Source organism: Tinamus guttatus, unplaced genomic scaffold (genome assembly GCF_059628265.1).
Source record: "Tinamus guttatus ecotype Peru unplaced genomic scaffold, ASM5962826v1 Tinamus_guttatus_pri_ptg000004l, whole genome shotgun sequence".
NCBI lineage: Eukaryota > Metazoa > Chordata > Aves > Tinamiformes > Tinamidae > Tinamus > Tinamus guttatus.
This window is the reverse complement of record NW_028288538.1, coordinates 8,038,201-8,051,837: the sequence shown is the minus strand read 5'-3', so window position 1 is coordinate 8,051,837 and position 13,637 is coordinate 8,038,201. Positions and strand designations below refer to the sequence as shown.

The 13,637-nt window shown below is 39.4% G+C and overlaps 1 protein-coding gene across 5 annotated transcripts in view; it reads right to left on the bottom strand.

Moving 5' to 3' along the window:
* Nucleotides 1-2,753: 2,753 nt before the first annotated feature.
* The window catches only part of ZFAND6 (zinc finger AN1-type containing 6), a 36,630-nt gene continuing 25,746 nt past the window's right edge, over nt 2,754-13,637 (bottom strand). For 3 of the 5 annotated variants that reach the window (XM_088539765.1, XM_088539756.1, XM_088539761.1), the window contains 4 exons: nt 12,943-13,043; nt 9,661-9,879; nt 4,319-4,432; nt 2,754-3,701 (listed from right to left, as the gene is read on the bottom strand). In XM_088539765.1, coding sequence (XP_088395891.1) covers nt 3,553-3,701; nt 4,319-4,432; nt 9,661-9,879; nt 12,943-13,043 — 583 coding nt within the window. In that variant the 3' untranslated portion in view covers nt 2,754-3,552. The remainder of the gene's footprint in view (nt 3,702-4,318; nt 4,433-9,660; nt 9,880-12,942; nt 13,044-13,637) is intronic. The other 2 variants (XM_010217448.2, XM_010217446.2) reach the window with 1 other exon arrangement.

Sequence of the window (13,637 nt, the reverse complement as noted above, 5' to 3'; positions counted from 1 at the left end):
TCTGCTAAGACAGGAGTTATTCTACGTCTTTACCTCACACGGAGGCACTTTTATACCAGAGGTGAAATGCTCATTATTATGTACACATCTAACTGCCAGATGAGCAGCAGTTCTACCAAGGGCACAATTTCTACATAAAAATGTACTTTTTCATTTTTTTCTTCTAGTTCCCTCACTTCCAGCAACTTAAAAACAGAGATGCAAGCAAATAACTATAAGTGTTTCTGCTCCCAGCTTTCACGTGCCTCTAGGACACCCCCTTCACAAAAAAATAGAATCCAATGAGGAGATATCTGTGAAACTTGAACTAAGTAGTAAAGATCGCTGTGGCTGCTAATCCAAAGAACTGATTTCCTGCTGACCCCTTTTCTTTTTTTGCAGAGAAGACTCTGATATTCAGTGTCAGGTGACAACACGATGGACAACAGTCCATCTGTGACTATTTTTGCTAGCTCAGGACTGTATTTTTGCCAGGCAGAGGATTATTTAAGTAGTACCTCCCAAACATCACCAACACCAGAGAATCTTCCTTTAGGTAAGTTCAGTATCCAGGATACAACTCCAATTCATGGGTTGTCAAAAGTGTTTTCCACACAATGAAGAGATTTCACAGCAAGGTTAGAGGGATTATATCCAGAACCTGCTTACTCTGAAAAATCTTCAAAGCATGTTTCGTATTCACCCCATGCATCTTAAGAACATGAATTTATCTAAGTGTTTTGCATTGCTGTGAATACACTGGTATTAATTATAATGTTCATCTGCTAATCCCAAACAGATGACAAAATATAAACTGTCACTGATTACCCAGGTTGAGAGGGAGATGAACCACCACAATAGCGTGCAGCTAACAGCAAGCAAACAAGGACTGTATACAATTATTGCTAGAGAAAAGTGAGTTTTCAATCTAAATGCAATCCTGTGTATCATTTGTTCTTCCAATATCCTTAACTTCTTGAAGACTCTGCACAAGCAGGTTATAAGATTGCTTCAAGTATGAAGAAATGATTGCATAGTGTTGACCTGACCTCGCTGCCTGTACTGCTGCCGTACTCACAAGTAGTATCATTCCAAGTCAAGTTTCCTCTTGGCACAGCCTTGTTTCCTCCTGTATAACCAAGGGGCAGAGTAGGTCTTGCTTTGCAAGAGCTGGTGGTAAGAGGATTTCATGAATTCCTAGAGGCAGTCACTCTTCTCATACCATTTGCTCTTTCAGTCTCACAGATATCAGCGCAAGCAAACAACTTCCCCCATCATGACACCTGCAGCATCTCCTTTGCTTGGCCCATCAGGGCACAGTCAGATGAGGAAAACTAAGGAGGGAGGAAGGGGAGAGAGAAGGGAGCTTCAGGAAGGGAGGAGAAGGACCATAAATAGCAAAGAGACAGAGGATTCAAACCAAAAAGGCAAGAATTAGTGAATAAGGGGGAAAGCAAAGTAAGAAACAGCCACAAAAGAAGATGCAATGTAGGCATAGCACAGAATGAAAGAGTAAGAGGAAGTTTAGCACACTGAGAAAACAGAGCAACTTTGGCACATAACAGGGCATTACTGAAGTGACCAACTTGCTCCCTCTTTTACTACAAAAATATGAACCTTTCAGAGTTGGCACTTAAAGCGGCTTCGAAAGAGCGAAACACTTCATGAATTACTGGGTCTTGCAGGTTACTTTCCACAACTTTCTAATAGAGAAAAAGCCTTCTCCTGCATAGTGTTTACATCCTAAATGTGGTGTTTTATCTCCTAATTGCAGCCACAGCTTTTCAAGACCATTCGGAATTTTAAAGGATGCATCCAGCTTCAATCTATTTCTTAACACACATTTTCAATGAAGCCAAGCAATTGTATTTATTCCACAAATGCTCAAAAGGAGCTTAAAATCAGCAGCAAGTCACCAAGGGACTTTTCAGCTGAGGGATCAGTACCATCTGGAGAGGAATTTGTTTCAGTGCAGTGGCCTGCGAGCAGCAGCACGGGATGAGGTTACTTGGTGCTACATTAGCCACTCGACCTTTAAGCTACATAGATAACACAGCTGAACGGCTGGCGCAGACTCTAATCCAACAAAACAGACAAACTTCATTAAAAGAAAACTACTGAACACCCTCACAAGGCAGCAAGAGAACAATCCCGTTTGCGCCCACATCAGAATTACTTACAAGGCTGTGGATTCACTAAACAGCACATAAGAGGTGGCGATGGTCAACTTTGAAGTTGAGGGGTTTCACACCTCAATCAAGGGCATGTGCTGCAGAAGGCATCTCAAGAACCATCCTGTCATCTACTTCCAAATAAGTTAGTGCTCTGCAGCTCAGCTACTGGATCACAAACTCCATGGCTATATTCCCTAAAGCCAGAATCACGTTCACAGACCAGAATCACATCTGTGGAATCACTGCCTTGTCGGTGATTTAAACAGGTCATGTCTTCCCCCTGGGCATCCCCTCAGTTTCAGTATGTTTTAACAGAAGTGACCCTGCTCCTGCATGTGTGAATTGCACCAGACACAGGAAGCATGAAGAGAGGAAAAACACAGCTGTGCAGCATGTATCAATATACAAAATGCAGGTTTCAGAAAACTGACCTTTCTAGTACTTAAAAGGGAACAGGTAGAAAGCAGATCAAAGTTAGCTGGCATTGATAATGCCTCTGTGCATAAACACCCTGCACATACATGAGTCACCAGTGAAGAATCCCCAGGAAAATAAAGCATAAAAAATACAGATCACAGATGCCACTGACAGCCACAGGAGTCCCAATTTTTTAAAATTTTATTTAATCAAAGTTAAGACGTGGATAAACATAAATACAGCACAGGTACTTCAGATCATTCTTCATATTTGTGTACAGACAAACTGATGGATGTAATCCCGATGAAACCTGCAGTCAGTGAAGTGCATACAGCCTTCCCCCCACACACGCAAAAACAAAAATCAATTTTAAAAAACCACACAGACAATCTCAGCACACACTCTCATTACAAATGATTCATACATAAATAGGTAGAGGGTGCAAACAAGCTAATATGCGAACATGTATAACCTCTCATTAATGGGAGGAAAAAAAACAAAACAAAAAAACAGAAGCAGCCATAATGATTAAAATACATTCAGTTACTGATAACTAGTTGTGCCATACAAGGCATTATCAAAAAAAGGAAATTGTGCTGCAGAGAAAAGCTATATACAACAAGAAAATAAACTGCAAAGTTAACGCATGCATGTTTTACCTGGAAAAGCACAGCCCTCCAATATTTTCTCCATGTTTGTTATAAAAGCCCTCTGCACTCAACTAAAATTAAGATGATCTTAAAGGATAATACTTGTAAAGTTTACTTAAGTCTTCAGCCACAAAAAACTGCAATGAAAATAAATGTTCAGAGTCATTTTCAAAACAAAACAAAACAAAAAATCTATTCATCTGATGACATGCATGATTAAAAGGTCTAGGCAAGATACACTGCTCTACATTCCTGATGACTAAGGAAAAAAGCTCAAGTCAATTTAATCTGCAGATGGTCAGAGGATTTTGTATTCCAGCAGAAGCAGCAGTTCAGATCTTCTGGATCTTTTCCCCAACAACTACAGGATTCTCTTTTCTGATTTTCTCAGCAGCATCAGCTTTGTAATTGTAAGAGCAACTGTGTACATCTGAATAACGGTGCATACCACAGTAAACGTTTCCACACCGACACTCAAACCCTGTGGACAGAAATATTGGCTTAGACATTTCAGTATTTATAATTATACAGGTTTGTTTTAAATCCCGAATTTGCTCCCTATCAATACCTCTTAGTCACCAGTATCAATCAAAACCAAAGTCAACCAAAACCAAAGTGCCTCTGCTGTAGGAAGCATAAGAATCACAAATATTTAAGTGATTATAACAATTTGACTAGGCCATTCCTTTCTATCACGATACACTAATACAAAACACGTTTGTGGAGATCTGCTGCTAGTTTTGTTTTTGAACCTACACCCCGCAGAACTGACGCTCAGTTGAACCCTTCCACTGAACCACTGCAAAGGCTGGTTAGTTAATAGCAGCGAACTATCATCTGACTCCTCATCTAAGCAGACTTTTGAAAGCAGCATTTGGAATTAAGAATTTTACTTAGAGAAAGCAAGCTCAAAAGCAAAAGGACATACAAAGAACTAAATCCAGTAAGCAGCCAGCTGAAAGCATCTCTAGCCAAGATTTATTTCAAATAAGTAATTTCAAGAGATGACTATGCCCCCTTTTCCCTTAAGAAAAGAGTATTTCAAAAGCTCCAAAGACTAAGTCTCTCATAAGAAAACACGCAGTCAGTATTTCTCACCAGTAAGTCCAACCTTCTTCCGACACATGAAACAACGATTCTTTTTCTGTTTTGGCTTGTCAAGCGACTTGTCTTGTTCTTCAGGTGTAGGCTCTGGATTCTCTGACACTGAAGCTAACATGAAAAAAAAATAATGAGAACAGTAGAAAGTGTCATCATCATCTGCTACTCAATATGATAAACTGAATCCTATATTGTAAGGATTGGCTCTACAATTCCAATACAACTTCTACCTCTGAAGGGATATTTACTCAGCTCCTGTTTGGAAATAGTTAGGACTATATGGCAATGCTACTGGAGCTCCCTTTCTTTAAGCATTAAGTCTAATGCAAGGAAAATAATTCACTGAATGTTCATAAAAACTTTCCAGTAAAAAAATACCATGAAGTAATAAGCTTGATGCCCCCTTTATGTATCAAAATAGTCAAAAGCTACTATTTAAGACTCAGATTTCACATTGCGAGATTCAGGGGTAAGAAGAAAAGAACTTTGAACAGTGCTTGCTGCCAGCACTGCTCATCAGTCTCCTAAAGTTTGCTTCTAAGTGCTGCATTTCACTGGGATCAGTTCAGTAAAACACTCTTCTCTCCAAGTGCTGCATCAACACTATTTTTGCTGAAGATGGCAATACTGAGGGCACACAAAATGCAGTTTTCTAGAGCAGTCTCTGCGATGCTGCTGCTCCCAAGGAGGTGGTCATTCCCTAGGGATGATACCCTATTACCCAAAGATGCACAGAATTGTCTGGAGGAAGCTCACTATCCAGAAAGCCAGGAGGAGCCAGGGTAAACACTTCTCACGTTAAGGATATTTTTGTTATGACTACTTTCAACCTACTTCAATTCTCTTCCACATCTGAAAGAGGTTACAGACTGTGTGAAAAAAAACACAATTAAGTAACAATGGTATCTGCCTGACCCAGGTAAAAATAGCAAATAGCAGTGCTTTCTCGGGGCCAAAAATAAAAACCAAGGAAAACAACTTCATGAAGTGCTAAGAGCTGCCTTAGCAGTGCCTACCAGCTCTCACTAGACTGCAGCAGGACAAGCTCCCAGTGAAAGGGGCAGAGAAGCTCCCACAGGAGAGCGTTTGCAGGAAAGAACAGGAGGGAGCTGCAGCTGCGGGGAGCGCCCGGGGCCGCACAGCGAGATCCAGAGCTCTAAGCAGGGAGCACCACAGCAGCCCCAGACACTCCCCCAGGACAAACACCCACCCACCACCCTGCAGACCGCACCAGGCATCCGGACTCTGGTTAGGCAGGAAACCAACAGATGCAGCAAGGATCGTGCTGGTTCTGTGCCAACTGATTACTGCTCTGCTTGATAATTGTCTTTCATTTTTTTCTGTGCCACCTTAGAACGGATTTTTTTCCTCCAAGGAAAGGCACTTTGTTCAATACATACTGCCTTTTCAAAACATGCACTATGAATGTTTTCAGTGTAAAATTTACAAACTGGTAAGCCACAAACTACTAAAACAAGTGGATCCATACCAGATGATTTTTGTCATTAAGACTGGTAAACTTAATGAAAAAAAGGGTAAACTTGGAAAAGCAGCCAGCTGGCAATTTAACACACACGTTCAATTTCGTATCAAGCAAAATCAGGGTGTAGAAAAACACCTAAACATCAGAAAATATTTTTCACAAATGGATAGTGTTAATCTAACATGGAAAGACTGATAAAAATGGTTTATTAAATTCTTCAAAACAACCATCTATGTCACAAGCTACATCTGTTGTCCTCAAATTTATCAAAATAACAACAGGTTTGAAAGAAAAGGCTCCGTGGGTTTAAATGGTTGTTAAAGAACACATTTGAGTGGAAACAAGGGTTTTCAAGGCAGAAGATGCAAAATAAGAAGTACTATGGTTTAATGAATTGAATTCTTGCGGGTTATACAAAACAGACATCCCAGTGTTTATTATTTCATAAAGAAAGCTTTATGTCAATTTGGTATTCAGCAGCTAGTGCTCTCAAGTTTGCATTTCCTCCTGTAGCAAAATCAAGTTACCTCAATATAAGATTTTACAGAAAGCCTTTGTAAAAAATTAACTAAATTTAGAAAAAAAGGCACAGCTTCCTGTATAACATAATGTAGCTAATCCATTCATACTTGCATTTACTTTCTGTGCACTGCTCTCAAACTAAAAAGATTTAAACATGCTTAAGGGCTATTGCTGACTGTACTGAGCAGGAAGGTTCTCTCACTGCTCACTTTAGTCACTTTATACCTACTGTACTAACCACAAATTTTAGATTTTTTTTTTTTTTTTCAGAAGCCAGACAGTTGACTCAGAAATCCTCTTTGGATATAATCTTCGGATGATTTCAAGGTGCTAGTGTTCATTGCTCCATCTGTGAGCTAGCTGTGATGAACACCAGAGCCAGGTAAAGTGCAGCATTGTGCAAGGTCGGAGCTCTCAGGAACATGTTCCCACCACTCCTAGTTGCTGCATTTGCCCAGGTTCCAGGAAGCTCCTGCCTGTTATGCAGGAACCGATTCCTTCCTTTCCTACAGTTAACTAGAGGAAAGGAGCATTCCAAGTACCAGTATAAGCTGTTAACTAGCCTAACAGGAGGAGGAGAAAACAAACCACACAACCAGAAAAACAACCCTCCTCCCACAAAAATAAAAAAAACATGAAGCAGCATTCATTTCTCTGCACAAGCCAACCTGGGCTGCCCACTGAGTGCTTACTGCGTTATGGAGGGCACTCTTAGCTGATCAAAATCAGATCCTGGATCTCTTCCTGAAAGCAAAAGCTTTGCTAAGGGTTTGCTACAACTCCAGTGTACTAGAGCTGCCCAATAAAAAGGACATTAGAACACACAGGATATGAAGGGCGCCCCAGTCCTTGCATCCCTGCAGCTGCACCGCAGAACATAGACAAGTTTGCTGCAGGCCTCTTGACTCTTCATCCACTTTCCTCCCTGCCCTCAGTGTTTTGGGTTTGTTGATCTCCTATTCAGATAGGGCTTCTGAATGGCAATAAAGTTCACTCCTGTAGACAGATGACTAAGGGGTATATTTACCTTTGAAGTGTATCTGATCAACCTTAAGCATAGCTGTGCCTCCAAAGGAATGAAGGATCACAGTTAATGTTAACCAGAGGATCACCACTTCCTAACATTTCAATACTTACCACTGAAGTAATCAATCAAGACAGCACCTACACCAAAGGTGAAACTGGGCTACTGATGCTTGCTGCTTTTTTCCCCAAGTAAGCTAAAACTGTATAGGGGGGTTGTTTCCATCTCTAGTTAAGGATGGCACAAAGAAAAAGTTTTTAAATCAGCAGCTCTTCACACTAAACTTCTATGCAGTTTGAAAAGGCCGTGAATTATTTCCACTTAGAGATCAGACCAGCCTTCTACCAGCACAAACATTATGGGAAAACCTTTATTTAAAGGGTCAAAGATGGGAAATAAGGAGAAAAAAAATCGAGGAAAAAAAAAAAAAAATCAGGGAAAATGTATTCCCCTATTTTTACTCAAAAAAGCCTTTACCTACATATTCTTGAACTACTTGATTCCCTTTTAGAAGCTCCATTCTTCCAGCTGGCCTAAAACTAGCAGCTGAAACAGGCATCCAACATCCTCCAACTACAGAGGATGTTGCCAAGCAAACATTTACAAGTTCAAGTACAGGAAAAGATATTTCCCCTCCTCCTCCCTTATTTTTCGAAAGGAATCTACAGGTGAAGATCAGAAAGATAAAGGCCCCACAGCCTCTTTGGATTGAAAAAAAGAAAATTGGATTCAGTTCCTTCAGTCAAGGACTGATAAGGGGATGCAAATACCAGAGATGAAGGCCTCTTAGATGAAATGAGACTATGTTTAAAAGCATGATTAATTACTAAGGCATCTTTAAAATTAAGCCTATTCTGTGGTCTGGATATTATGACAATGAAAGCTAGACAGTTGGGTAACTTCATTTAAAATCACTACATCTGTTATACAATCCTACTTAGGAAACCATGATCTGTTAACATGGAATTTATCCTGTAACTCCCACTTACCTTAGTACATTAACTATTTGTTTTCCAAACCAACAAGAAACAAACACTAACAGATGCTCCTTGAAATTCTCAAGGCAGAAAGCGCAGAAGAGGCAGTTAAGCCCTGTGAGCAAAGAGTCTCCAAACTCCAACCAGAAACACAGTGCTCCATATTAAGCCCAAGACATCAGTGATGACTTTGGATCCAGCCACTATGACAAGGCCTTCAACTTCAACTCAGCTCTTGAACCATCTCCCGTGCACACACTGCCACCACCACAACTTACCCCTTCTAGCAGAGAGGGAATGTGGGGCTTGGGGAGGAAAGAACAGATTCCAGTGCTTATTCCTGAGGTGTCATTTACAGGACAGTTTGGAACAGCTGCTGTTTCCATCTTCATAAGAACTCCCGTGTTTGAAATGGGTCAGTCAAATACAACCAAGTTTTAAAATGGATTTTCTCCTTAGCTAAACTGAGGAATACATCCTCTGCAGCAAATGTTTCCAATCATTCCTAAAAAGGTGGTTTGTTTACTCATTGGCTCGTCTATGTTTTCTCCCTTGCCAGTCTCACCAGCTCAATCCAAGCCCTTCCCTTGAGCTTAGGGCCTTCAGAGGTCAAAGGAATTATAAGCAACTACTGGAGGATGCAGGGGATCTTCCTCCAACCCCCAGCTGCTTCTGAACTGCTGCAAATCCTTGTAAAGCTAGAAAAGTAATGTATTTTCTAAACCAAAAGTTACGTTTGCATTCTAGAATGAGTGTACATACTGGACCTGCTCTTGAGAGAGTTTGTTATGCAATATTCTTTTTGCATAAGGTTAAAGCTGTGAGGTGTGCTGGACATTCGACTGATTCTAGAGGATAGACTCACAAACAGCGGTAGAGAAAAAGCATAAGACAGGAATTGATAAACATCTGGTGACAGAGCTAACATGAAAATTACTCCTAGTTATATCTAAATGTTGGGAGGGGGTGAAGTGAAAGATAGATGAGAACAAAACTAATTGCTGAAAGGAAAAAGCATGCAAAAACCCTGCTTAAATCAAATACATTATTTAATTAAGTTATTCATATAAGAACAGATAAAAAGAGAACCAAGTCATTTGCTAATAAGAACTAGATGTTAGTAGCAGATCACAAACAAGTTATTTCTTATGAGTATGGACTGGAAATTAAAGTTGAAAAAAATCATGTCACCTTAAGCTGCATGAGCAGCCTTTGAAGTTGAGCAGGAAGTTCTAAGGAAGTTAAAAAGAGAATCCAGTACATAGAATTAACAATGTTAACATACAATTGTTAGTATAGATGCACAAAGTAAAATAAGAGAGCATACACTTACCTACAGAATTTAGTTTTAAAACTGTATCATGCACGTTTCCTTTCTCCCTGTAGCTTTCATCCAGCAAATCAGGACATTCTACATTATTTTCTATGCTCGTATGGTAATCACACTCTGTCTCCGAGTCCCTGGTACTGTCATCAAAATCTGAAGTATCCATCAACTCCTTCCCAGTACTGTCTACTGAAATAGTCTTGACAAGGTCCACTGAAGTTGGTGCTATTAGTTCAACAGCATACATTTTAGGTCCAGTTTTCTATGCAAAATTCCGTAGCAACTTAGTCTGTCAATACTATTTTTATTTATTTATTTTTTTCATCAGCAATGACCAAATTAACTCTTTCAAATCAAAAAATAAATAAAAAAGAGGAGAGTATAAAAATCAGGAGACATCATTGAGAAGAAAAGAAATTTACCTTTTAGCTTGTTACATAAATTAAGTCATTTTTTCCAAATATGATAAAACTATACCATATTATATCACTGATTCCATTAAAACATAGACCACTGACATTTGCAACATATTCCAGAAAAATCAGAGAAGCTCTTTTGGATCTCAGAAGTTTTCAGGCTCAAAGAGGCAGCATAAGACTCTTAGTGTCTCCTTCAGAGCACTTCAAAGCTACCCAATAGACAAAGTCTCATAAGAAAAAGAGCACTCTGTCATTTCTCCCAAGTCAGGAGTGGAAAAAAATGCCCTTATTTGGACAGCAATAACACTCAAAGTAGCTGAGCTCATCAATATGGTTTATAGATTTAGCCTTACACTTATGGAGCTCTTGCAACTCAAGAAAGTTTGCATTGGAGGCCAAAGCCCTCCCTAAATATTTTGTTTACCTTGAAAAATATCCATGAAATATAGAGCATCAGATCTTAACCTGATTTTGTTTTTTAAACTCATTAACCCTACAAATGTAAAGTGCCTCTTCACTTGCTTGCAGGTTTGCCATGAAGGAACCCCATTAGTACAGCGGCTAACACAGAGGGAAGCCTGAGTAGCTCCTTGTACCTGGGCTGTGACAGGGAGTTAAAGGCACAGCTGTCCATGAAGCACTCCCAAAATTAGTTGAAAAAAGAGACTGCAGTGAGTAAGAAAACCTATGGTGTACCATCATTTTTCTTTCATTTTGTGTTATGTTTAATCATCACGTTCATAATAAACTCTTTAAAAAAAAAGAAACCTATTAGCCATTCTATCTAGTGCCTGTGCCTTCTGCAGTGTTTAACACCTATAAGTATTAGGACATGATCACCAAGTAAAAAGATCCGGATTTATTAACATATTCTATGTTTTTCTCTGTTTCTTTTGCAATGCTCAACTTGAGTGAAGACAAAAAAAAAAAAAAGCACACAAAAAAAATTGAGAGCTGCTTATCCCTCTGTAGCTTGGTTTTCTCTAGCAACAAACAAAGGACGGTGTGCACACAACTCAAGTCCTGTTCATCTGTCAGTTTTAAAAGATAATCTAAGAAAGTATAACTAAAAATATAACTATTCAGTCAATTTGTCATTTATTGCTATTTTGGCCTGGCACCTTTTATTCAATAGTAAGGTGAGGGGGCTCCTAGGAGGGCTTCTACAAAACACAACTAGTTTATTACTACTCTAGAACAACTTGTTCCCAAACAGGTATTCTGATGAAGCAAGACTTTAATCACAACACAACTAATGAATAAGTGAACAAAGCAGACACTTTCTTTTCTTCCTCTCCTTCACTAACTGCGGTGGTACTATGAACTCTGCAGTCAGAGACTAACTTTCTCAGTACTTTTATTTATTTTCCTCCCCTAATGTAAATAGCCAGGCAATACTAAATAACTTGGATTCACGTATTTCTTCCGCTTTCTGACTAGAGGCCTATAATTCAAATTCTGAGTGATTCAAAGAAAAAAAGAACATGAAGGATTTCACAACCATCACCGGAAACACAATTCAATGAAATGCACCTAGCATCCACTAAATTGCTTTATTTACAAACATAGGTTTTCAAAACAAAACAAGAGTTTAATACTGGAAACACTAAGTTTCTGATCACTTTCACTTAAGGGGTAGCACAGAATTGCTCTTAGGATACAAATGGTACTTTAGAACTGCAACTACTTTGTTCTTCTCAGTTTAGGAATCACTAAAGCACAACAAACAGATGACCATAAACACACCACAGCTGCAGAACTCTAAATAGCCAGCATAGCTCTAAATCCATGCTGTAAAACAAGAACATGGGAACATATACATGAAATCAAGGCTTTGGATTTGGTAATCCAATTCCTCACTGGAAGGAATAACTTTCTAGATAGAAAATCAGGACAAACTGTATCTGAATGGTAAGAAGGGACATTCTTCCAAATGCCTATTCACAGGCCCAAGTCACCTCAGCGTACAAGCAAAGACCACTGTAAAATAAAGCTCTTGCCCTTTCTGCTCTACCCCTATAAAGTAAAAAGACACCAGATGCTGCAAACCTGGAGATTCAATGTACTAGTTTTTCACATTAGATAGAAGATGAACAGTCGTAAGACCTACAAGTTCTGGAAGGTTTGGAAGCAGTGTGGAAAGAGAGTAAGAGAGCAACAGAAAAATCATCTTACAGGAACAGATTTTATATTCCCCAATATTCCCCGATACAGACCACATCCATATCGGAGTTCACCTGAGTGCAATCTTAATGTCCCCACTGAGGGACCTCTACTCCTCTACCTCTACTTTTCTACTTTCTACCCACTCAGAGCCAAACAGTTTCCTGAAAACCACCAGTCTGTGATTCAGTAATTTTATCTTTGATAACATGCATTTCAATGGTTCAAAATATTACTCCGTACCAATATAGTTGGTAAGCGTAAGGTGTTTCATGTGTAGGCTAGAGAAAAACACTATTCTTACTGTAACAGCTATGTGATAACATCATCAGAAATAGTCACACACAGCTGTTATACTTACCCAAGCTGCTTGCAATTGCTCTGAAGCCTGATGGATACTCAAATCTATTTACATACGAAAGCTATGACAAAGCCTGAGCAATATATTTATTCATGCTGTACATTCCCAACCCCAATAAAACATACATACTACAGCAGATATCAAAATCTATAGCTACGGGAAGTTGAAGATTTTCAGTTTATCTGCATATTAACGTAAGACAAAGTATACCCTTATTTTGCTGCCCTATTTCACAGAATATTTATTTTTGAGAAGAGTCACCCATTGGACAGCAATATATTAAGAACTGTCAAATTTCAAAAACATTACCCATATATAATTAATTTCTGACCACCAGACACCAACCTTGCAAATCTTCTGTCTCGGGTACTGTTTTCTCCACAGCCGCACTATCCGATGGGGAGGATGCTACAGATTCTGTTAAAAGTGACGGATTTGACACAGGGCTGGGAGGAAAGAAGAAGAGTTAAGGTTTCTTACAAAGGAAGTCCAAGTCCTATGTAGCATTCCTTATAAAGATACGTTGGAGCTCTTGAACTGCTAGTTTGCTCACCAAAGAGCATCATCAGTTTAGCAGACATGTCCACAGGGTATCATAATTCTGAGGCCGAAGCCTTGCTTTTATTTCAGGGGAGAGAGAAGTGACCCTGACTTTTTTTTGAAGTGCAAGCCTGAAAGCAACCATCTACTCCTCTCTTCTGTACCCAATAAGCTACGGATCTAGCAGCCAAAGATGTCTATTTTATTTATTTATTATTTTAAATAGTGTTAAAGGTAGGGGCAAGAAGGAGGAAGGCATTTCAATTGGTTTACCTCTACGTACTGACCTGGGTGAAAAATGCACCTCCCTGTAGTCTAAGGGTTGTATTAGAGCATGATACCACTTTCTACCTCAATTAGAAATCCCAGAATGGAAAGACCAAATGCAGTACCAAGCAGGGCACGTGGCTTTCAGTTCACATTCAGGACCTGAGCACGAGTTAACACCTCTTATAAAAAGCTCAGGAGCTGGAAACAGGCTGATCAGAATCAGTCAACAG